Source organism: Ursus americanus, chromosome 26, assembly GCF_024610735.1.
Source record: "Ursus americanus isolate L20-20 chromosome 26, mUrsAme1.1.p, whole genome shotgun sequence".
In the NCBI taxonomy this organism is placed as follows: domain Eukaryota; kingdom Metazoa; phylum Chordata; class Mammalia; order Carnivora; family Ursidae; genus Ursus; species Ursus americanus.
Genome location: NC_142152.1, coordinates 5,711,759 through 5,738,346, shown reverse-complemented (window position 1 = coordinate 5,738,346; position 26,588 = coordinate 5,711,759). Strand labels below are relative to the sequence as shown.

The 26,588-nt window shown below is 42.0% G+C and overlaps 1 protein-coding gene and 1 long non-coding RNA gene across 2 annotated transcripts in view; one reads left to right on the top strand and one right to left on the bottom strand.

The window, feature by feature from the left end:
* Positions 1-694: 694 nt before the first annotated feature.
* On the bottom strand, positions 695-17,621 carry LOC123800670 (uncharacterized). The gene is made up of 3 exons (XR_006781974.2): positions 17,538-17,621; positions 15,425-16,198; positions 695-14,781 (listed from the first exon to the last, which is right to left on the bottom strand). It is a non-coding gene; the product is annotated as an uncharacterized LOC123800670 (long non-coding RNA).
* Positions 16,195-26,588, top strand: part of PTGER2 (prostaglandin E receptor 2) — a 31,939-nt gene continuing 21,545 nt past the window's right edge. Inside the window, 2 exon segments of the mRNA XM_045810474.2 lie at positions 16,195-16,319; positions 16,903-17,792. Coding sequence (XP_045666430.2) covers positions 16,205-16,319; positions 16,903-17,792 — 1,005 coding nt within the window. The 5' untranslated portion in view covers positions 16,195-16,204.

The following is a 26,588-nucleotide window of genomic DNA, read 5'->3' as shown; positions in this document are numbered from 1 at the left end:
AAAGATGTGGTTAATATATACAATGGAATATTACTCAGGTATCAGAAAGGATGAATACCTACCATTTGCATCAACATGCTAAGTTGCTAAGTTATGCTAAGTTATGCTAAGTGAAATAAGTCAAGCAGACAAAGACAATTATCATATGGTTTCACTCATATGTGGAATATAAGGAATAGCACAGAGGACCACAGGGGAAGGGAGAGAAATCCGAATGGGAAGAAATCAGAGAGGGAGACAACTGTGAGAGACTCTGGACTCTGGGAAACAAACTGAAGGTTACAGAAGGGAGAGGGGTGGGGAGGTGATGGGTATTAAGGAGGGCATGAGTTGTGATGAGCACTGGGTGTTATATACAACTAATGAATCGTTGAACACTACATCAAAAACTAATGATGTACTATAAGTTGGCTAACTGAATATAATAAAAAAATTTTAAAGAAAAGGGGGCATGTAATGTGATGAGCACTGGGTATAAGACTGACGAATCACTGAACTTTACCTCTGAAATTAATAATACACTATATGTTAATTAATGAATTTAAATTAAAAATAAAATAAAACGTAAAAAGCCAAGATCCTGGGCTTCCATCCCAGTTGTGGACCCTTTGCCAAAATGGAGTGCTGTGCCTCTCCACCCACCCAAACGCATTCCCTCACCCATCTTTGGCCTTTCTTCCTCCTCCTCCTTCTAAAAAAAAAAAAAATAATAATAATAATGTTATTATATAAAAAGATGTTTACATTATAGAAAGTTACCACCCCCAAAACTAGAAGCAAAACTAAAATAACACCATATTCCTACCACCAAGAAATTACCATTATTAACACCTTAGTGTATGTCCTTCCAAATATTTGTGTGTATGTGTCTGTTACCAAAATGAGACTGTTATCTGCTGTTTTGTTATCTGCTTATTTTACTTACAGTTTTCCAACTTGCCACATCAATACATTTTCATCTTGTCTCACATTTACCCCAGATTATTCTACGATTTGTTCCCAAAATGACCTTTATAGTTCAATTGTCCAAATGACAATCCAATCCAGGGCCGTGCTTTGCATCTGGTCATTATGTCCCTTAAGTGTCTGGATCTAGCGCAGTCCCTCTTTTTTCTTTTAATGACTTTTACTTGTTAAAGAGACCCAGTCAGTTGTCCCCTTTCTGAGTTTGCCTGCTTGCCACCTTGTCATGCCATTCAGCTTGTTCTTCAAGCCCTGAAATTGAAATCTGAGAGTTAAAACCAAAGAGTTGATGAATTTAAGTTTTTATTTTAGCTAGGATATATAACAGATGATATTGTACTTCATGTTGCATTTTCAACCTGTCAGAGAAATACATTATTAATATACATTATTACATACAAACATATTCCATATTTTACACACGATACATTATTATAATATATTAACTGAATGCTGCCCTAATCCCTGGGTTAGGATAAGAGTCTGAGTCTTTTATTGAACAATTAATACCCTTTGTACCCCTTGCAACAATAAAATGATCTCTGTGGTATTAGTTTTGTTCTTAATATGTTTAGTTCCTAGCAATCATATACTTAAATGTATTCAGAGCAGCTGAACATCCTTGTTCAAATCAATAACTTTAATAGAGGGGACAGACTGATGATTTTCTGATTTTATCATTCTTTCTACATTCTGAGACTAGCATTCTTCTGTGAAATAGAATTTTCCCTCATATTCCGTTACTCTAAGATATATTTATTACAAGAAAAGTTGGATAAATATTTAATTATCTTTAGTTACCCATTATCAAAGTAATAAGTCAATTCATAGGCCATCTCAAATGATGACTTATGAGTTCTCTTTTGACTTTCTCTTTTTTATCTTTATATATAGGCATGTGGATTTTATCAGGTTCACTAGATAATTTTTTTTTGGATGTTCTGATTGTTGTAACTTTGGGCAGTGGCTGGACTCCCCATTTTGACATATTTTTTAACTTAAATTTTACAGATAAAATTTCTTCCTCCAGGCTCTATCCTAGTCCTCAATGTATGCTTAATATTTTTTTGCCAATGTTCTTCTCTGTCATTAATTTAGGTAACACTGTTTCTTATATATCTGGGTTTTGTTGCATGTAAACAATTTTCTACCTTTTAATTGTCACCTCAACAATTCATGATCATATAAAGTATTTACCTCTGGCCTGCCACATCAGTAGTTTTTTGTCCATTATCTTTACAGTTTTAAAAATTGTATTGCTATTGTTTCTTCTATTATCTTTGTCTTCACAGGGAAGTAGGCAGGACCAGGGCAGGATGGATTCCATATACTAAGTTGAAGAATTAGCCTTTATCCTGAGGCAGTGAGAAGACACTGACCAGACATAGGCAGGGGAGTATAAGGCTCAGATCTCCTTTTTGGAATGACCACTCAGGCTGTAATACGGAGAATTGAACCAAGGTGAACAGGACTAGAGCCTGGAAAGCCAGTTAGGAAGACTCCTAACCTGCAGTCTAACCAGGTAACCAGATCTAAGAACGTGGAAGTGCAGAGAGAAAGAAAGTAGACAGATCAGAAAAGTGTCCAAACAGGTTTTGGTGATTATTTACACGTAGATGTCATGGGAGAGGCAAGAGCCAAGGATGACCCCAGGTTTTTGGCTTGAGCAACTGCATGAGCAATGATGCATATTCATTGAGATGGAGAAAAATGGGTGCAAATCCAGCTTGAGGGGGAGTATAGAAGGATGCCTTTACAAATGCCGACTTTCACCACAGCTCATTCTAATATAAGCAACCACCTTCCCAACAAATGCACTTTCCTACTCCAGGAGGTAATTACATATTCTTTCTACTTGAAATTGCTAACACTTCCTCAACCTTCTCTTTTTGGACAACTTCCTCATCCTCCCGGCTGATTCTACCAACCTACCTGTCCACACACACTGAATTCCATTCAGCTTCAGTGGAGGAAATGTGCCTGCTCCCCTTTATGACTTGCCTCTACTTGTGCCCTAAATCCTTCTTCTCCCCAAATTCTTTTTTTTTTTAAGATTTTTTATTTATTTATTTGACAGAGATAGAGATAGCCAGCAAGAGAGGGAACACAAGCAGCGGGAGTGGGAGAGGAAGAAGCAGACTCATAGCGGAAGAGCCTGATGTGGGGCTCGATCCCATAACGCCGGGATCACGCCCTGAGCCGAAGGCAGACGCTTAACCGCTGTGCCACCCAGGCGCCCCCTTCTCCCCAAATTCTTAAGCGGTTTGCACTGGCAAGTACTGATTTTCTCTTTTGTATCATATTTTTCTCCCTCTCTACATGTGATTTCCATCTACAAGCTACCACCCATTTTTAAAGAAAAACTCTTGACCCCACAACCCCTCCAGCCAACATTGAATTTCTCAGCGCCCCGCATAGCTCTCCAGACTCATTGTCTGCACTGCTCTTTCCTTTCTCATCTTCAGTTCTCTCCCCATTCTCTCCCCTAGTTCCTCTCATGTCAAGTTTTTTTCCCCCACCACTCCACCAAAAGTGTTCTTAGCAGGTCACCAGTGAAGTACTTCCTATAAAAGTCAGTGGCTGCTTCTCTACACTCATTGTTTTAGACTTCTCAGTAGCACCGGTCCAGCCTGCCAGGCCCTTTTTATTCATTCAACACATATTTATTGAGTGCTTACTATATGCCAGGCACAGTTCTAATCTTTGGGACACACCAATGAAGTAAAGAGACAAAGATCCCTACCCTCTAGGAATTGATATTCTACCAGAAGGAGGCACTTAACAAGCAAAAACCAGTGGATAACAAAGTTGTGTGATATATTATAGTCAATAAGGGCTATGGAAAAGAGAAAACAGAAATCAGCAGTGATCTTGCAAAATTTCCTTTAACGCACAATTATCACTAAAACACACCCTATGTGACAAAAGTATTTATTTTTTAAAGATTTTATTTACCTATTTATTTGTTTGTTTGTTTGTTTATTTATTAGAGAGAGAGAGAGAGCTAGTGAAAGAGAGAACACAAGCAGGGGGACGGGGTAGAGGAAGAAGCATACTCCCTGCTGAGCAGGGAGCCTGACGTGGGACTCAATCCTAGGTTCCTGGGATCATGACCTGAGCTGAAGGCAGATGCTTAACTGACTGAGCCACCTAGGCACCCCGTGACAACATTATTTAATGTCAAATCATAGGCTATGTCTATATGTCCCCACATAATAAAAATGAATCACATTTTCATCTGCTATCCTACTTGAGTCCATATTTTTCTCCCTCCTACTTCTCTTGGATTTGATGTGAGGACACTGCAGGAAAGAAAAGGTAGAAACTCAGGAGAAGGGATAGTGAAGAGTTGATATTTCATGGCTTGTGATACTACGTATTGGGTTTTGGGCACAGGTAACAGAAATAGAAGTGACCAGACCTCTAGGGCATAAGCTAACTCATTTTTTCACTTCTTTTTAAAACTATGTCAAGTAACACTATTTTCTGGCAGTGGCAGGACTCAAAGAATGATAGCATGATCAAGGAGTAGAATTTTCTATGGGTAATTCTTTTTGTTTTAATCTTAAAGAAAATAGGAGGTGTTAAGATGGTGGAGGAGTAGGGGGACCCTAAGCTTGCTTCATCCCTCGAACATAGCTAGATAAATATCAAATCATTCTGAACACCAAACAAATCAATCTGAGGACTGAGAGAATAAAACTGCAAGCCTATAAGTACAATCATGGAAAGTAGGAGCTATGGAGAATTAATTTGGGGGAGATAAGAGCTGGAGGGGCTGCGGTGTGGAGGGAGCCTGCTTATGGAGACTACCATAAGGTATCCTAAGCAGCGGAATATAAAATCTGAAGTTTTAGAAGTCCATCGCTCCTAGGTTGTGCCTGGATTAGTGATGCTCTTATGGGGAAGGAGGGTAGAGACCCAGGAGCAGACAGTGTGGTCTGAGGATCCCCTGGTTCCCATGGGGAGAAATGGTTCCCCTGCTTGGAGTGCATTTGGGAGCAGTGACAAGGCCTGTCTGGGGACAAAAAGAATGGATGACACCAACATGCTGCACTATTCCCAGTCATAGTAGTGAGGATGCTGGCTGAGGGCAGTGAATCTTGGTGCTGCCTTTCTGCTCTGCTTTGCCATAACCTCTGAACCACTGGGAGGTTGTGCAACCACTTTCCTGGGACAGGCCAGCAAATGGCAAGAGTGCGGTAAGACCCTACCCCAGAGGATCAGCACATGACCTCACCACATGAGTCCCTAAAATTTGGAGCTTAGAAACCCAGCCAAGCACCTGAGATAAAACACAGGAGTACTGTGCTGCCTGGCAGGCTGACAGCTCAGACCCAGGGTGAAGGTGGGAACCTGATGGAAGCCAGAGACATAAGAGGGGAGATTGTTTGCTCTTCTGTGAGGGCTTCCTGAAGAGTGGAAGATGCCAGTTTTCTTCTCAGAGAAGTTGGAGTGACACCATTTTGCCCCCTGCCCATCAGCACTGACGTACTTCAGTGAGCTAAACAGCACCACCAAGTGCAGACCAGAACCACTTACACCAAGCCCCTCACTTAGAGCAAGTCTACTGATCATAGAGTGCTGCAAAGCTTCAGCTCTAGGGGAAATAGGATCTAGCTTCCTTTTTATTTTTATTTTTATTTTTTAATTTTTAAAATTTAATTTTTATTTTTTTAACATATACATATCTATCTATCTATCTATCTATCTTTACTTTTATTTTTTGGATCTAGCTTCTTTTAACAAGCAGACCAACACACTTAGGATCTGGCACCTTTTTTTTTTTTTTTCCTTTTTTTTTTCTGGACAAAATAACGAGATGGAGGAATTCACCCCAAAAGAAAGAATAGGAAGCAGAAGTAATGGCCAGGGATTTAATCAACACAGATATAAGTAAGATATCTGAACTGGAATTTAAAACAACAATTATAAGGATACTGGCTGGGCTTGAAAAATGCATAGAAGACATTAGAGAATACTGTACTACAGATATAGAAGAACTAAAATCTAGTCAGGCTGAAATGAAAAATGCTGTAACCAAGATGCAAACCTGAATGGATGCCATAACAATGAAGATGGATGAAGAAGAGGAACAAATCAGTGATACAGAAAATAAAAATTATGGAGACTAACAGCTGGAAAGAGGAAAGAAAGAAAGGTATTGGATCACAAAGGTGGACTTAGGGAACTCGGAAACTTCTTAAAATGTGATAACATTTATACCATAGGAATCCCAGAAGATGAAGAGAGAGAAAGGGGGGCAGAAGGCTTATTTGAGCAAATTATAGCTGAAAAGTTCCCTAATCTGGAGAAGGACACAGAGCTCGAACTCCAAGAAGCACAGAGACCTCCCATTAAATTCAACAAAAGCTGGTGACCACCAGGACATATCGTAGTCAAATTCACAAACTACGTAAACAAGGAAAGAATCCTGAGAGCAGCAAGGGGTAAAGAAAAAAAGTCCTTAGCCTACAAGGGAAGACAGATCAGGTTTGCAGCGGATCTGTACACAGAAACTTTGCAGGCCAGAAGAGAACATTGAGATATATTCAAAGTGCTGAATGGGAAAAATATGCACCCAAGAATACTTTATCCAGCAACACTGTCATTCAGAATAAAAGGAGACATAAAGCGTTTCCCAGACAAACAAAAACTGAACAAGCCCTGCAAGAAATATTAAAGGAAACTCTTTGAATGGAGAAAAAAAGACCAAAAGCAACAAAGACTACAAAGGAACAGAGAACATCACCAGAACCACCAACTTTACAGGTAACACAGTGACACTAAATTCGTATCTATCAATAATCACCCTGAATGTAAATGGACTAAATGGTCCAATCAAAAGACATAGGGTGGGGCACCTGGGTGACTCAGTCAGTTAAGCATCCAAATCTTGATTTTGGCTTAGGTTTTGACCTCAAGGTCATGGGATCAAGCCCCCCATTGGGCTCTGCACTCAGTGCAGCAGCTGCTTATCTCTCTCCCTCCCCCTCTGTTCCTCCCTCTGCGCGTGCTCTCTCTCTCTCTCTCTCTCTCTCTCTCTCTCTCACACACACACTTAAATAAATAAATAAATAAATAAATAAATAAATAAATAAATATCTTTTAAAAAAAGAGAAAGGCATACTTTCCTTAAAAATGGAAGATTTTCATTTAAAAAAAGACATAAGGTATCAGTTGGATAAAAAGAGACCCATCTATGTGCTGCTTACAAGAGACTCATATTAGACCTAATGACACCTGCAGAATGAAAGTGAAGGGATGGAGAGCCATCTATCATGCTAATGGACATCCCAAGAAATCCAGAGTAGCCACACTTATATCAGACAATCTAGATTTTATAACAAGGACTGTAACAAGAGATGAGGAAGGGCATTATATCATAGTAAAGGGGTCTATCCATCAAGGAGATCTAACAATTGTAAATATTTATGCCCCCTACTTGGGAGCACCCAAATATATAAAACTATAACATAAAGAAACTCATTGATAATAATACAGTCATAGTAGGGGACTTTAACACCCCACTTACAACAGTGGACGGATCATCTAAGCAGAAAATCAATAAGGAAACAATGCCTTTGAATGATACACTGACCAGATGGACTTAATGGATATATTCAGAACATTTCATCCTAAAGCAGCAGGATACACATTCTTTTTGAGTGCACATGGGACATTCTCCAGAATAGATCACATACTAGGTCACAAATCAGGCCTCAACAAGAACAAAAAGATAGAGATCATACCATGCATATTTTCAGACCACAAGATTGAAACTTGAAGTCAACCACAAGAAAAAGGTGGAAAGAACTCAAATACATGTAGGTTAAAAAACATCCTACTAAAGAATGAATAGGTTAATCCGGAAATTAAAGAAGAACTAAAGAAGTACATGGAAACAAGTAAAATGAAAACACAATGGTCCAAAACCTTCAGGATACAGCAGAGGCAGTCCTAAGAGGGAAGTGTATTACAATACTGGCCTACCTCAAGAAGCAAGAAAAGTCTCAAATACAAAACCTAACCTTATACCTAAAGGAGAGAAGGAATGGCAAATGAAGCCTGAAGCCAGCAGCAGAAGAAAAATAATAAAGAGTAAAGCATAAATAAACGATATAGGAACAAATAAACAAACAAAAAAAAGCCAGAACAGATTAAGGAAGTGAAGAGTTGGTTCTTTGAAAGAATAAAATTTATAAACCCCTAGCCAGACTTATCACAAAGGAAAGTGAAAGGACCAAAATAAATAAAATCATGAATGAAAGAGGAGAGATCATAACCAACACCACAGAAAATTACAAATAACCATGAGAATATTATGAAAAAATATATGCCAACAAAATGGGCAATCTGGAAGAAATGGACAAATTCATAGAAACATACAAACTACCAAAAACTGAAACTGGAAGAAATAGAAAATTTGATCAGACCCATAACCAGCAAAGAAATTGAGTTAGTAAGCAGAAATCTCTCAACAAACAAAAGTCCAGGGCCAGATGGCTTCCCAGGGGAATTCTATCAGACATTTAAAGAGGAGTTAATACCTATTCTTCTCAAATTGTTTCCAAAAAATAGAAATGGGAGGATAGTTTCCAAACTCCTCTATGAGGCTAGCATTACCTTAATTCCAAAACCAAACAAAGACCCCACTAAAAAGGAGAATTATAGGCCAATATCTCTGATGAACATGAATGTAAATATTCTCAACAAGATACTAGAAAATTTAATCCAGCAGTACATTTAAAGAATTATTCATCATGATCAAGTGGGATTTATTCCTGGGCTGCAGGGGTGGTTCAGTATTCACAAATCAATTAATGTGATACATCACATCAATAAAAGAAAGGATAAGAACTTTATGATCCATTCAATTGATGCAGAAAAGCATTTGACAAAATACAGCATCAAGTCTTGCTAAAAAAAAAAAACACAATAAAGAAGGGATAGATAGAACATATCGCAATATTATAAGGTCATATACAAAAGACCCACAGCTAATATCATCCTCAGTGGGGAAAAACAGAGCTTTTCCTTTATGGTCAGGAACAAGACGGGGATGTCCACTTCATTATTACTATTTAACATAACACTAGAATTCTTCCCTCAGCAATTAGACAGCAAAAAGAAATAAAAGGCATCCAAACTGGCAAGGAAGAAGTTAAACTTTCATTATTTGCAGATAACATGATACTCCATGTAGAAAACCCAAAAGACTCCACCAAAAACTTACTAGAAGGAATATATGAATTCAAAAAGTTGCAAGATATAAAATCAATGTACAAAAATCTGTTGCATTTCTATATACCAATAATGAAGCAATAGAAAAAGAAATCAAGGAATTCATCCCATTCACAATTGTACCAAAAACTGTAAGACACCTAGAAATAAACCTAACCAGAGAGGTAAAAGATCTGTACTCTGAAAACTATAGAATACTCATGAAGGAAATTTAAGAGGACACAAAGAAATGGTAAAACATTCCAGCTCATGTATTTGAAGAACAAATATTGTTAAAATGACTACACTATCCAAAGCAATCTACACATTTAATACAATCCCTATCAAAGTACCACCAGCATTTATCACAGAGCTAAAACAAACAAACCTAAAATGTGTATGGAACCACAAAAGACCCCAAATAGCCAAAGCAATCCTGAAAAAGAAAAACAATGCTGGAGGCATCACAATTCCAGACATCAAGCTATATGACAAAGCTGTTGTCATCAGGACAGTATGGTACTGGCACAAAAACAGACACATCAATCAATGGAACAGAATAGAAAACCCAAAAATGGACCCATAACTTTTTGGTCAACTAATCTTTGACAAAGCAGGAAAGAATATCTAATGGGAAAAAAACACAACAACAACAACAACAACAACAACAACAACAGTCTCTTCAACAAATGGTGTTGGGGAAACTGGACAACAACATGCAGAAGAATGAAACTGGGTCACTTTCTTATACCACAAAAATAAATTCAAAATGGACAAAAGACCTAAATGTAAGTCAGAAAACCATCAAAATCCTAGAGGAGAACACAGGCACTAACATCTTTGGCATCAGCCATAGCAACTTCCTACTAGATAAGTCTCCCGAGGCAAGGGAAAGAAAAGCAAAAATGAACTATTGGGACTTCATCAAGATAAAAAGTTTCTGCACAACCATGGAAACAATCAACAAAACTAAAAGGCAGCCTTTGGAATGGGAGAAGATATTTGCAAATGACATATCTGATAAAGGGTTAGGATCCAAAATCTACAAAGAACTTAACAAATTCAACACCCAAAAAACAAATAATCCAGTTAAGAAATAGGCAGAAGACGTGAATAAATATTTTTCCAAAGAAGACATCCAGATGGCGGACAGACACATGAAAAGATGCTCAACATCACTCACCATCAGGGGAATACAAATTCAAACTAGAGTGAGATATCACCTCCCACATGTCAGATTGGCTAAAATTAACTACACAGGAAACAACAGGTGTTGGCGAGGATGTGGAGAAAGGGTACCCCTCTTGCACTGTTGGTGGGAATGCAAACTGGTGCAGCCATTCTGGAAAACAGTATGATATTCCTCAAAAATTTAAAAATAAAATTACCCTATGGACCAGCAATTGCACTACTAGGTACTTATCCAAAAAATACAAAAATACTAATTCAAAGGAATACATGCACCCTATGTTTATAGAAGCATTATCTACAATGGTCAAACTATGGAAAGAGCCCCGATGTCCATCGATTAATGAACGGATAATGAAGAGGTGGTGTACATACGCACATACAAACACACACACACACACAGGAATATTATTCAGCCATAAAAAAGAATGAAATGTTTAAAAAAGAATAAAATCTTGCTATTTGCAGTGATGACACGAATAGATCTAGACGGTATAATGATAAGTGAAGTTAGACAAAGACAAATACCATATGATTTCATGCATATGTGGAATTTAAGAAACAAACAAGCAGAGAGGGGGTAGAGAGAGACAAACCAAGAAACAAAACTCTTAACTGCGGAGAGCAAACTGATGGTCACAGCGGGGGAGGGGTGAAATAGGTGATGGGCCTCGAGGAGGGCACTCTCTGTGATGAGAACCGCATGACATATGGAAGATGTCGAATCACTATAGTGCACCTGAAACTAATATAACACCGTATGTTAACTAACTGGAATTTAAATAAAAACTTAAAAAAAACAAAGCAATCTGACTCTAGAACCCTTGCTCTTCGAACTATACTCTGCTGCCTCAGTAAATATATGCCTTAAATTGTTGGGTGAATAAATAAATGGACTACAGATTTCTAGAAGTACAATTTCTGGATCTCAGAGCATGAACATTTTTAGGCCTTTAATGCATATTGCAATATAAGCTATTCAATATGCTTTTAAGTTTTTTAAAAAACAGTATAGAAAAATTTACAAATAATATAACAACAGTGAAAACAAAAAAATGCATAGAAGAAAAATTGAAAGAAACACATCAAGATGTTACGAGTGGTCATTTTTTATGGACACACATTCATGGGTGGCTTTTTTCTTCTAATTTTGGAAAAATTTCTTTTTTTTTTTAAGATTTTATTTATTTATTTGACAGAGAGAGACAGCCAGCAAGAGAGGGAACACAAGCAAGGGGAGTGGGAGAGGAAGAAGCAGGCTCCCAGCAGAGGAGCCTGATGTGGGATTCGATCCCAGAACCCTGGGATCACGCCCTGAGCCGAAGGCAGACGCTTAATAACTGTGCCACCCAGGCGCCCCTGGAAAAATTTCTGTAATGAGTTGTTACTTTATACAAACACTTGAATAAATATAGCCTGATTTTTGTGTTATATGTACTTTTCGGCCCTATAGTTGGTCTTGTCCTTGGAAGCAAACCTTTCTAAGTAAAGAGAATTTTCATGACTATATTGGATTCTTTGTTCTGTATCAATCTTAAAAAGGAAATTAGAATCATAGACAATTGGCCTTCCTGACATTATTGGAGTAACTCATTTGATCTAACTCCTGGTGCTAATAAGCGGTTCTGATATTTGCCGTCTAAGGACAAGAGAACTATTGTACTCCTATATCCGTTTGTAAAGCACTTTTTATTGACTCAGGTTTTGCAAAGACTTTATCAAATTGTTTCTCAAACAATCCTATGAGGTTGTAATAAGTCCCATCAAGCCTTGGATATACACACACCTACGTGAAGGCAAACGTTATAATTTGACATATTAACCTACGTATTTTGTTGCCCAGTGCTTGCTGATAGTCCAGCCTTTTCCCTAGTTTTAGCAGCAGCTGGGGTGTGCTGTTGACTGCCTCAGGGAAAAGACAACGGAACAGAACACAGGTGTCAATGTTTGGCATAGGACTTTTGAAAGACTAGGCATAGAGGAGACCTAGGTCCGAAGAGACGAGAAAGAGCAAAGTTGTCCCACTTCTTCCCCAGCTGGGTCCACAGGCTGTAAAGTAGGGAAGGTGAAGTTCAAGAGAACAAGAGAGCTTAAATGTTAACACAGGAGTTTCCTAGGTAATGTGGGCTCTGCACCCCAGATCTCAGAGAGGTTTGAGGGATCTGAGAGAACAGAAAACCCATGCTTCACTTCTTGGGTAAAAACAGAGCAAGACTCACATGATGTGGGAAGAGTGAGAATATTTCCAATGAGCACAAAAGTAATGATGACAAGGAAAGAAAGGTGACCAGATGTGATTAGTCCTTAAGTTCACTCTTTGTTCTGCCAACTCCAAGCTGCTATAAATTTTAGTTCTAGAATTTTCATTCAGTTCTTTTTTATAATTTCTATTTCTCTACTAAGATTCTGTACCTACCCACTCACAATTATCCTTAATTTTTTTAACCTGTCTCAAAATTGGCTTTTATTGACTGCATTTTGGGTTTTTTTTTTTTTCTTTAATTTTGTTTCCACCTTTATGAGAGAGAGACTTCCTGGCAATGGTAGTATCAGAATTGGGTTAAGGGATTGACAAAAATCAAATGTCAAAAGCAGTCACTTGACGTAGGGCAGGGCATCATCTCATTAGACATGGTGCAAAATACATGATGATTTCCAATCTTCAAATAAGGACAGTTGCAGAACCCTTAGGGAAATATAAGGATATCTCCAATCTTCTTCAGTCTCAAACAACTGGCCCACTTGCTAAACGGTAGAACTGGAAAGGATTTAAAACATTAGCATCTAACTCCCTGCTTTCTGACAAGCAGAAAAGACAGTCTCCTCCAATGATTAACCGTTTTTTCTAAACAAAAAGCAGCTTCCTTGAATTTCCTAATGCAAAGGTAATACATATTTATAGAAAAATCAGCCAAAACAGACAGCCATAAAGAAGAAAGTACTACCCAGAGAAATTACTACTCACATTTTGCTGACCATCCTTCTAGATACTGCTCTAAGCAAATATTTATGCATACAATTTTATATGAATGAAACAACATACATGCTTTTAACTCAATATGTGGTAAAGATTATTATCAAGAAATACAGTTACATGTCATCCTTTTTAATGACTCTATATTCCCTTACATGGGTGTACCAAAACTTATTAAACCAGTCCTCTATGGAAGGACATTTAGTTCTAGATTCTTGCAATAATGAACATTCTTCCTGCTGTGTGTGTGTACCTGACAACTTTGTGTATTTGTCAGATTATGTCCCCTTGAGGCAGTACATTTCTATAACATTATTTCTGGGCTGAAGCATATTCAGAATTTGTGATAATTAATAAACCATTCTTACCAGGAAAGTTGTACCCACACTCACACTTGCCCCTTTCTCTCTCTCTTTGGTCATATTGGATACGCATAATCTTTTCAAACTTTATCAATACGTCAGGCAAAAAGTAACATCCAAATTATGTTGAGTGATTTGTCAGTGAGCTCTAATGCAGTATCAAGGATGGGTATTGTGCCAAGTGCTCCTTTTTGCCTTTAAATGGACAGTGTGTGCAATATGCAGAGATCTGTAATGTAAATGAGATGGTCTAGCTTCCATACTGCTAGCTTTGCACTAAATTTGTATATCCTTGGGTAAGATACTCAACTTTTCTGTGCGTCAGTTTCATCAACCTGCGAATGAAGGACTTGGAATGGGTGTTCTTGCACTTCGTTTCTGGCTGTAAGAACGGGGTCGTGGCAAACCCACTGTGCAGATCTGCAGCAGACACTGTCGGCTCACCAACCCAGTGCCACTCCCAGCCCCTTCTCCCGGCCTGCCTCTGCTCTGGAAGAAGCCGGAAATGTTCAATAGCCCCCCTTTCTCAGCCTCCTTTGGTGCTAGGGAGTGGCCATTTTACCAAATTCTGGCAAATGAGACATGAAGGGAGGGCTATCGGGGTACTTCTGGAAAACCAGCTTTTCTGATGAAAGAAACAGGCACAAGAGAGAGCAAGCTCACAGAGGCTGCCTCTTTCTCACCCTCTGCTTTCAGTGCAGACTTAATGCCTGGACTGTGGGGCAGTGTGGTAACTTTATACTGAATCGACCCAGCTGAGCAGTATCTGTTCTTCAGAATCCTGCATGGTTTCAAGGTTAACATTAGCCACAAGAGAAGTGTTGCATGAGATAGAGAAGGCAACAATGAAGCAGCAGCCATGGTCTTCATGCTCTGAAGGACAATGCAGGGCTCCAGGCATGGTGATAACTCTAGTACATTGTCACCGATCTGCCAGCTTGCCTCACTGGTATGAGGCAGGGCAGCACACAGAATCCAGCGGCCATCAGATCTCCTCCTTCAGCTTCTCTGCATCCTAAGCCAAGGGCATGTGTAGCCCCATGAAGGGTGGCAGCTTCTCCCACAGTATACCTGCATTATCAAGGTCAGAGGTAGTAAGAGACATATACAAATCCAGCCTGTCTTTGAAGATTCTAGTTGTTCATGAATTCCAGTTTATCCCTGTAGGTTCCAAGCCTGTACTTGCTTTTATCCACAACCAGCTTTCTACCCTGACCACCATTCTGTCTGACCTATGGTGACTTCAGGTTCAGTCAACACTAGAACCAAAGACAGCAAACAGCTTTGCATGGACTTCTCCAGGAGCTCCCACAATCATGTAGGGTCTAATGAATCACTTTCCAATAGAACTTCTGTGATGATCGAAGTGTTTTGTATATGAACTGCCCAATATGAAAGCCACTAATCATATGCATATGGCTACTGAGCACTTGAAATGTACCTAGTGCAACTGAGAAACTACATTGCTAATTTTAACTCATTTAAATTTAAATTGCCACATGTGGCTAGTGGCTACCATATTGAACAGCACAGGTCTCGTGCCTAATAATAAATCTCTCATTCTTCATCACAACGGTTCTATTTCTCTGGTTGCATCCTGACTGATCTAGGGAGCGACTGGTGACTACATGGGGAAGAACATGTAGACAGAAAGCCAGCATGCTAGGGATGAAGGGCTAGAGAACAGAAAGAGACTGGGTCCTGGGAGACTCACCTCTCTATGACTGCTGAACTTCTTATTTGAGAAAAATAGACTCCCTTTGAACTTGCCCTGTTGAGGGCCCCATCTCCATTCCAATCCCCAGGCCAGAGCTAAAATATTCATGGAGAGCAAGCAGGTTGTTGTAAGATATGTTCTTAAGCAGCTAATTTTTTCTTTGTTTCACCATGATGGCTTTTACCCCTTGCCTGTTTCCTGTGCAGGTCCTTCCATCTCCCAGTCCTTCCTCCTTCCCAAGTGAATATGACCTTCCTTACAGAATATAATTACCCCCCTTTGTCTGTCAAACTGGATTTTGTTTGTTTAAACAGTTTTAAACACCGGCCCATTTTCAGGAGTCTGCAATTGTGACAAGGGATGTTGTAGACAACCACTTTTGTCAGTTGTAGTTTCTAAAACTGGCCACTTACTAATAAGCTTTACCAGGAATGGGTCTTTCCAGATGTGCTCTGCACCGTTAACGTGAAAAAATTAATCCTGAAGCAGGTTTTCTTTCAAGGCTGTGCTTGACTAGAGAACAATGTGCAATGATTTCAAGCTGTGTTCACAAACAATTTTACACACAAGGAACATTTCTTTCTTTTCTTGCTTGCTTAAACAAGTGGTTATCCGTTATGGTGTTGACATAGGAAAAGGCGAAATGCTGGCCACCGAATCAAAGCAACAGTGCAACAGGCAGCTCGGCGGGGCGCGCGGTTTGGTTCCTCGGACAACCAGCGAGCTTTTCACTTCCTCCTAATTTTGGTCCCGCCCTCTTAGTTTATCTTCCTGAGAATGCAAAAGAATAAGAAAAAGAACAGATTGGTCCTACTGCAAGCGGTCTTTGGTGCCTGTTGTTCCCATCTTGCACACATCTCCCGGGACTGGGTCCTTCCAACTTTATTGTTCGGTGAGTCCCTTTGCTTTCCCGTTGTTGCCTGCTGTGAATTCTGCGCACACCCACAAGTGCCCGCACTCTCTCCCGGCCCTCTGCGGAGCGAAACGCCTCCTGGCCAAGGTCAGCGGCCGTGCGGCTCCCAGCACCCAACCCCGAGGGAACGGAGCCCGGGACGCCGCTCCCGCCCAGCGCCGCGCGGGGCTGACGCTGCGGCCCCCTCTGCTCGCCCTCCCGGCTGAGGGACTCGCGGTGCCCCCACGGGTGTGACGCGCGTTCCACGTCTTGGCAGCTGGCGGGCGCTAGCCCCGGGCGCCGTGACACGGCGTCTGCGGCCGTCCCCAGGCGGGTGCGGAAGCGGCGGCGGCTGCCCCCCGGGTGCGGGCTCCCGGCTGAGGCGGGTGCGGACCCGCCGAGGAGCCTCGCGCGCCGCCCGGATGCGGCGGCATAGTGGTGGCCTCTCCGAGAGCAACGCGAGCCCTGGGGCCGAGCCTGCCCTGGGCGCGCTGGGGGCCGGAAGGGGGCTCTGGACTTGGGTCCCTCCCCCTTTCCTTCAGCTTCTCGGAGCCCTCCTGCTCTCAGACCCTCCTCCTCCTAGGGCCCAGCCGGGAGAGGAGGGCGCCTCTCTCCTCCCCGCACTCCACCATGGGCAATACCTCCAGCGATTCCTCGTCGGAGAACTGCACGCTCTCGCAGTGGCTCCCCTCCGGGGAAAGCCCGGCCATCAGCTCGGTGATGTTCTCGGCCGGGGTAGTGGGGAACCTCATCGCGCTGGCGCTGCTGGCGCGCCGCTGGCGGGCGGACGCGGCACGCAGCGCAGGACGCGGGAACGCTATCTCCCTGTTCCACGTGCTGGTGACAGAGCTGGTGTTCACCGACCTGCTCGGGACCTGCCTCATCAGCCCGGTGGTGCTGGCTTCGTACGCTCGGAACCAGACCCTGGTGGCACTGGCGCCCGAGGGCCGTGTGTGCACCTACTTCGCCTTCGCCATGACCTTCTTCAGCCTGGCCACGATGCTCATGCTCTTCGCCATGGCCCTGGAGCGCTACCTAGCCATCGGGCACCCCTACTTCTACCAGCGCTGGGTCACGCGCCGAGGCGGCTTGGCCGTGCTGCCCACCATCTACACGGTCTCTCTGCTCTTTTGCTCCCTGCCGTTGCGAGACCCCAGGCAGTACGCCCAGTACTGCCCCGGGACGTGGTGCTTCATCAAGCATGACAAGACCACGTACCTGCGGCTGTACGCCACCGTGCTGCTCTTCCTCATCCTCGCGGTGCTCGCCTGCAACCTCAGTGTCATCCTCAACCTCATCCGCATGCACCGTCGGAGCAGGAGAAGTCGCTGCGGACCGTCACTGGGTAGCTGCCGGGACGGCCCTGGGGTCCGCAGGAGAGGGGAAAGGGTGTCCATGGCGGAGGAAACGGACCACCTCATTCTCCTGGCTATTATGACCATCACCTTTGCGGTCTGCTCCTTGCCTTTCACGGTAAGTTAACTCACTTCGTTTCCACAGCCCCGCTCTGAGCAGCCTTCTCTTTCCCCTCTCCCTCCTACCCTTTCCATCACCATACCTTTGCAATTTGTAAAAATAGGTTCTGATTCTTGAGGTCTAGAGCCTTCTCCTCTCGCTTCTCACCTTTACCCCACTTCCTTCCTCCCCTAACCCTGGCGTTCCGTGGCTCTGTGCTAGCGTTTCTCACACCTAATACAGTCCCCCTGAAAGGGATTCTTGGTCCCCCGCTAAGCCGGCCCAGACCCCCAGCCTAGAGTTAAAAGAGGGGATATGTCCCCATCCGCCTCTGCTAACCTGGTTTCATGCCTGAGGAGGACGCAGCCCCTTCCACCTGTGGATGGGTATTAGCTGCAACCTGACTTCCCAGAGCTGCAGTTCGCCTCTAGGTATTTCCCACCCATTGGTGCAAGTTCTCCATGTTTGCCTTCTGTTTCTCCCAGCACAAAATGTGGTACCCAACATATGGCATTGCAGCTGCCACTGAGAATGGTCCCAGGTGAGAAGGGTCCCTGTTGATAAGTTCAGAGCATTAATTATGTGTCCTTAAATTTCAACTATTACAGAGTTTACAAGTTTCCCAATTTACATATTAGGAGCATAACTCTTTGTGGCCATGAAAAAAATCTGGACATTATATTATGTCCATAATGATAATTAAAGGAAAAGATGGTTGCTTAGGAAAACCCCTTGCTAAACTCTTGCAATTCCTCTAAAGGAGGCATTTGTACCTTCTTACAAAATATCCTCTTCATATCATTATCAGAAATATCTACAGGTGTTCTTCAGCTTATAGTCATGCATTTGTTGAGCACAAAGCCACACACAGGATTGGCTGGTGCATCTCAGGGATGGGAGAGTTAGGTACGTCCAGCAGGTGCAGTGACCTAGCAGGCCAGAGGCTGCCCCAGGGAACTGAAGACAGGAACCCAGGTTTGGGAATGGCTGCTGTCCTAGTTTGGGGCAAGATTAGCAGTTAGTTCTGTGACGCTGTGAGTTCGAGCTGCCCCAGGTGTAACACAGGTAGCAGAGCCTGGGATGTGTCTGAGCAGGGTCTCTTACTGGAAGCTGGGGACGAGGAGTTTTGGTAGCCCCACTTCCCACTCTTCAGAAGAACAAGACTGACCCCACAGGGAGTGAGCAGTTGGCAGTGACTCCCTCCTGCCACGGTCTTGGAGAAAAGAAAGAGACAGTGCCTACCATGAGTAGGTCTGAGCTGTAGAAACTAAAGAAGTAACTTTCTCTTACTTCCCACCTCCATCACTGCTGTTAGATTATCTTCACATGCTCACCCTCCTGGGAAAGGACAGCCGCCCTCCTAAATGAACCGATTCACAGCTATGTTCTCTTCTCCCTGGTCCCCATTGTCCTCACACTCTTGTTCTCTGTCAGGGCAGAAGCTGGTCTAAATCCGTAAGTGACAGGAAGGTACCCCCTAATGAAACGAGGTAGCACTGTGGGACCCTGCCTCTTCCATTCCACCCTGAACCAGGGAGTTTGTGCACAAGAAGGCTGTGATGTGGAAACCGTCATGGCTTCTATGCCCTTCTTTTGTTTTACGAGTAGAAAATTTAATGTCATATTAGAAGTTAAATCAACTTTTTGGGGTCAGGACAGAGATGCAGAACACATATCTATGAGAAAAAGCATTTCCAGTTCCACTAAACAACTTAGAATCCAACTTAGAGGCCATAAACCCTTTCTGAGTTGGGCAGTGCTGGTCTTGGCCTGGTGAGAATTGGGAGGTCAGTTCTTGGAGTCTCATCTGTGATTTTCGAGTGTATATTTAAAAATACCCCTTACCCCCAGCCACTTAAATAGCTTGGGAATGGGCTCCAAGGGCACCACATGCTTGTGAACAGGATTATTATTCCCTAAGCCCTTTAGAGGAAGAGAACAGGAGGAAAAGGTCTCTCCTTTGATCGTGACTAACCCATTGCATAAATATATTATAAAACGTAAAGACGGTAATTTTCAAGAGGTTTCCCTGTTTTCAAGTAAACTTGCCTTTTATCATGAGAACTCAGTCATTGCTGTTGATTTTCAAGTCTCCCTGTGTATACATACACACACGCACACACACAAACACACACATATATTTATGAATATTTATTTCCCCCTTTATTTACTATTAAGCCAGGGGCAGCTCCAGAGTTGCCACATGGAAGGGGCTTAGAGCTAGAAGTCCGGTTAGAAGGAATGGGGAGTAGGAGGCTTGCTCTGAAGCTGTGTTTTTAGTTAGATTGCCCGTCTATGGCTTGAGGATGCCAGATGAAGATTACGAGGGCCCTTTATGATAGTGGCATTGACACTATCACTAGATATTATCCGGGTTTGCTTCTGCATGTATGCATGGCAAAGATTCCCAAAGAGTAGGGGAGAAACCTAGAGTGAACATAGTTAGAAAGCCAGACATGCTGATCCTTGCCTTGGGGCCAACATGACATGTTATCTAGATGAAGAATGGGTAGCTCACTAGGCCCCGAATAGATATTTGAACTGTACCTTGAATGGAAAGTATCAAGTTGTCTTTTAAGTAAGGAAATTTACATTGACTGTTAACTAATTTTACTTTGTCAATAGATTATTGGTACTTGTTAGAACCTTTCATTTACATAGCACTTTAAACCTTACGAAATGCTGTAGTATCCTGATTTTGGTTATCTCGGGAAGGGCTTATCTGATGATTCGAAAGTCACAGTTACTGTTTGGTGCATACATCCTGATATTTCAGAATGCTTGCCATGGGCCCTGGCGGGGGGGGGGGCACTTTCCCCTCATGTCCTTTTAGTCTACTTGGCCCACACTAAAATTGTGGTCAGAAATGGCCTCCACCACTCTCCCACACAAGGCAGGAATCCTTTCCACACATCCTAACTGGAACACCGTTAGACAAGGCAAAGACTTGTGGTTGCCTTCGGAAATTCTGCTGTTCCTCCAACAGAACAGATGCAGTCCAGTAGAAGTACTGTTGAGCCACACATGGAATTTTAAATGTTCTGTTAGCCAAATGACAAAAAGTAAAAAGAAACAATAAAAATTAATCAATATGTTTTATTTAACCCGATATATCCAAAATATTATCACTTCAAAATGTAATGTAAAGTGACTATTAATGAGCTATTCCAACTAATTGATTTCCTTGTTCCCAGAAAGTACTAGCAATCTACTCTATGTCTGTCTGTTTCTTCCTCAGGAAAACAGAGCTGTTTTCTATGTCCCTCAAAAGTAGGCCACACCACTGGCCCAGTAAAGAGGAGATTTCACAGCTGTGTACCCAGTGGGGCACCAGCCTTTTCCAGCGCTCCTGGAGTGAGGGAAGGAGGAGAGTGGGGAATTTAAGAAACCCGAAACTATTCATGTCGGTGTTGTCCCAGGGTGGGGGCAGGTTAGAATTACTGCTTCCTCCAAGAACACCAGTCTAGGACTTCCAATGTTTGGAAGAGAAAACTATCAAAATGTAAAATACCCAGCACCCTGTAATGAAGCCAAGTTCAACTTTCAAATACCATTATTATCAGCCTCAAAATGGCTAACATTTTGAGTGCTAATTTTTACATATACTAACCCATTACCTTCACAACAACCTGTAAAGTAGATAGTATTATTGTTCCTGTTTTACAGATGAGGCAAGTAACACCCTGGGTCCCCCAGCTAGTAAACACTGGGATTCACAGCCAGACAGTTTAAAAATGCACAGAGCCTATCCTCTTAACCACAGTACTATCAGAGAAAAAGTACTTCTTTCAGGGGTAACATGTGAAAAGATGAATCCAAGATTTCATAAAGGAAGAAAGGGGGGGTAATCAGAAGGGGGAATGAAACATGAGAGACTATGGACTATGAGAAACAAACTGAGGGCTACAGAGGGGAGGGGGGTGGGGGAATGGGATAGACCGGTGATGGGTAGTAAGGAGGGCACATATTGCATGGTGCACTGGGTGTTATACACAACTAATGAATCATCGAGCCTTACATCGAAAACCGGGGATGTACTGTATGGTGACTAACATAATATAATAAAAAATCATTATTAAATAAAAAAAAAAAAAAACCAAAAAAAAAAAAAAACCAAGATTTCATAAAGGAATGGTGAGGATGTTATAAATATCTGGATCACTTTGTCTCAATTCAAACTTGTTAGCTTTTTTAAAAAAATTTATTTGAGAGGGAGAGAGAGAGAGCACGCACACCCCAGTGGGCAGGGGGAGGGAAGCAGAGGGGGAAAGAATCCCAAGCAGACTTGGGATTGAGCACGGAGCCCGAGGGTTGGCGGGGCGGGGGGCAGTGTGATCCCACAACCCTGAGATCATGACCTGAGCCAAAACCAAGAGTCAACGCTCAACTGACTGAGTCACCCAGGTGCCCCCCAACTTGTTCACTTTACAAATAAAATGACAAAGACCTTTCTTTCCATGCCGATCAAGGGGCCTGAGCTGGAACCAAGCGTGTGATTCCTTTTTTCTTCTCCAGTCCTAGGAATTGAAAGGCTGAGACCGAGATTTAAGGAGATTGGCTAATATAAATGCTGGTCTAAATTAAGAAATAGTCAGATTACCCCTCACATAAAATCTTCTGTTGGTATACTAAAACATTTCTTAAGCGATAAAAAAAAAAAAAACAAAAAACCACTATGTTGTGGTTAGGAAATGGCATTACTTTGGCTGCCCAATATGAAATCATGCATGGGACCAACAACATATTCCAAACTGTTTATGTACTAACGGGATAGTGTATAAATTAATGAATTCCTCCTTATGTTGATCAGCTGTTGCCATCATTTCACAGAGATAAATAGAAACTTTCTTCCTGAAATGGAACAGAACACAGAAAATATATCAGACCTCCATTCTTGCCTCAGATATTATTTGTGTTTTAATTTCCAACACACGACAAGTTACTTGGTCACTACTTTGCCAATCGCTGTGGACAGCTGCTGGTCATTTTAAACTGCTTTCTACTTGCCATTAGAACATTTTATTCAGTTCTAAAATTTCAAAAGTGAACAATTGGCTCATTCTAAAATTGTCTTCATCTTAAGAAATTCTTCAGTGCTGTAATTTCTAGGCAAACCTGATTAGTGGAAATATGATCTTCAAAATACAGAACAAACTCAAGTAAACAGTACTGGAGTTTCCTGTTCATTCCTGGAACTCTTCATGTAAAATGTAACATGAATGGGGGTTGTAACACTCATACGAAATGTGTTGATTAGGTACATGCAATATACGACAGTTCTAGTAGGGATAAAAGAGAAATTCAGAACCCTTCATGCATAACCACAGTGAACTTGCTTGTGTTAAGTTATATCCATGTACTACTGGAAATCCCTTTATCATGTCTGCATCGCCAGTTATATGCTTGGGATTGATGAAATCATTTTAATGCATGTGACCTTTTATGAGAATGTTCCACCAAATGAGTGTTTTCATTTGACACCTTTTCCTTTGCCATTACAAAATTGTGGCTGTGCATAAAGACACAATTACACTCAGTTTTTAAAATTTAGATAGCAAGAACCATAGTTCTTTTCCCAAAAGAGAAGCTATGCATTATGTCTACACCATCGGTCAAATTGTTCTTCACTGCTATTTCAGATGATGAAGGCCAGGTCCTCAGTTTAAAGAAAAACAGCTTTTAGGGATGGTGTATTTCTTTTTTTGACCTGTCAAGAGCCCATCACAGTATTAAGTTAAAACTAAAGGGGGCGCCTGGGTGGCTGAGTCGGTTAAGAGTCTGCCTTTGTGGATCCCTCCTACATTGTTGGTGGGAATGCAAGTTGGTACAGCCACTCTGGAAAACAGTGTGGAGGTCCCTTAAAAAGTTAAAAATTGAGCTACCCTGTGACCCAGCCATTGCACTACTGGGTGTTTACCCCAAAGATACAGACGTAGTGAAGAGAAGGGCCATATGCACCCCAATGTTCATAGCAGCATTGTCCACAATAGCTAAATCGTGGAAGGAGCTGAGATGCCCTTCAACAGATGACTGGATTAAGTTGTGGTCCATATATACAATGGAATATTACTCAGCTATCAGAACGAATTCTCAACATTTGCTACAACATGGACGGCACTGGAGGAGATAATGCTAAGTGAAATAAGTCAAGCAGAGAAAGACAATTATCATATGATTTCTCTCATCTATGGAACATAAGAAATAGGATGATCGGTAGGGGAAGAAAGGGATAAAGAAAGGGGGGGGTAATCAGAAGGGGGAATGAAACATGAGAGACTATGGACTATGAGAAACAAACTGAGGGCCTCAGAGGGGAGGGGGTGGGGGAATGGGATAGACTGGTGATGGGTAGTAAGGAGGGCATGTATTGCATGGTGCACTGGGTGTTATACGCAACTAATGAATCATCAAACTTTATATCGGAAACCAGGGATGTACTGTATGGTGACTAACATAATATAATTAAAAATCATTAAAAAGAAAAAAAAGAGTCTGCCTTTGGCTCAGGTCATGATCTTGGGGTCCTGGGATCGAGTCCTGCATCAGGTTCCCTGCTCACCAGGGAGTCTGCGTCCCTCTCCCTCTGCCCCTCTCCTGCTCATGCTCACTCCTCGCTCTCTCTCCCATAAATAAATAAAATCTTTTTTTCAAAAAAAGAATGGAATGGAATAAGATAGGATAGGATGAGATAGAATAGGATCAATAGGATAGAATAGAAATAGCGAGGAACTGATCTCCAGAGACATGGTGTTTAGGAAGACAAGTCTCTTTCCACCTAAAGGTTGAAGACCCAGTTAATCTGCAACTTGGTCTGGTTTCCATTGGCTTCTCCTGTCCTCCATTTTGTAGCTTCTGACCACCAAACTCCATCCTTATCTTGAGCTCACATCCACTGTGCCTCAGTTTATATGACCAAGATACCAAGCTTCATTTTTCTCAGAATAATTTGCTGCCTAAAATTGCCCCCCCAACAGAACACTAGACTGAAGTCTTCTGCAGCTAGGACATATGCACGATGGGAAGGGCCAGGAATAGTGCATTTGGGGAAGGCCAAAATTTCCCGTGGACCAAGGTTCTTCCTACACTCCATGGACAGCAGTTGGATCACTTTGAAATCATTTGTAAAATCTTGTGCTCTGGGGAGTTTCCATAGTGCACATCATTTTTTCAAAGAATTAAGAGCTATCACCCTGGAATATACAGGCCCAGAGCTCTAAACTTTAGCATTAACTCTCTTTGTGTCCAGCCCTGGGATCACCTGAAGCACAAGGCAGGGAATGTTCTTTAATACTGGAGCCATAGCTATGTCCCAGTCTTTCCTTCCCAAGGGACAGAGGCTCCTGTCCCCTCCATAAACCACCTGGGATTTGGGGGAAGAGATTTCTTTAAAACATCATATACCTGGAAAATACTGTCCCCCCAAAAGTTTTGTGTTTAAAAAAATTTTTTTTGAAGTTAGTTGACACCAAACATTTTTTTAAAGGGATTATTTAGGGGCGATGCCTGGTTAGCTCAGTTGGTTAAGCGTCTGCCTTCGGCTCAGGTGGGATTGAGCCCCGCATCAGGCTCCTTGCTCAGCAGGAAGCCTACTTCTCCATCACCCTCTGTTCCTTCCCCTGCTTGTGCTCTCTCTCTCTGTCAAATAAATAAATAAAACTTAAAAAAAAAGGAGTGGCTTATATAAAGCCATAGCCAGGACACCCGAATGTCTTTCACAAGGCAGGTAAACATAATAATCACTGCCTGCAATTTAACTGTGCAAAGTGTGAAGGAAAGAGGGGGTGCCTGGGTGGTTCAGTCCATTGAGCGTCAGACTCTTAACGCTGATAAATCACTGACCTCTACCTCTGAAGCTAATAATATACGTTAATTAATTGAATTTAAATAAAAATACTAGTGAAAATATTTTTTAAATAAAATATTTTAGTAAACATCTATTTATACATATGTATAAATTATACATATGTAACACTATGCAGACATATCATGTAGATTACAAAAAAAAAGAAAGTGTGAAGGAAAGAAAAGCCCCAAAGAAAGACAAGTAGATATAGACATGGTTTTTAAATCGATAAACAGGAACAGTCATACCCACAAACCTTTGTGACACCTTTGCAAACAAGGCTCTTACGAAACCATAATCAGTTAGTGGTGAACTTCACGTGAGACTTTTCATCACAGGCCTTTTTTTTTTTTTTTAAGATTTTATTTATTTATTATTTGAGAGAGAGAGAGAGCACAAGCAAGGGGAACAGCAGAGGAAGAAGGAGAAGCAGACTCCTCACTGAGCAGCGAGCCCAGACAAAGGGCATGATCCCAGGACAGCTCAATCCCAGCACTCCAGGATCATGACCTGAGCTGAAGGCAGACGCTTAACCGACTGAGCCACCCAGGTCCCCCACATCACAGGCTTTTTATGTAGAAGGTGGCAGAGTATGTAGTGGCTAAAAGGAAAGTTGTGGTCCCACTGCTTGAGTGTGGCTCCGTGGCTTCCCTACTTACCTGGAGTGTGATTTGGGGCATGGTAACTAATCTTCTAGGCCCTGATTTCCTCCTTACTAAAACAGGAATAATAACATTTTGCAAGTTGGTGTAAGGATTAAACAGAATAAGACTTACAGGGGCGCCTGGGTGGCACAGCGGTTAAGCGTCTGCCTTCGGCTCAGGGCGTGATCCCGGCGTTATGGGATCGAGTCCCACATCAGGCTCCTCCGCTAGGAGCCTGCTTCTTCCTCTCCCACTCCCTGCTGTGTTCCCTCTCTCGCTGGCTGTCTCTCTCTCTCTCTGTCAAATAAATAAATAAAATCTTTAAAA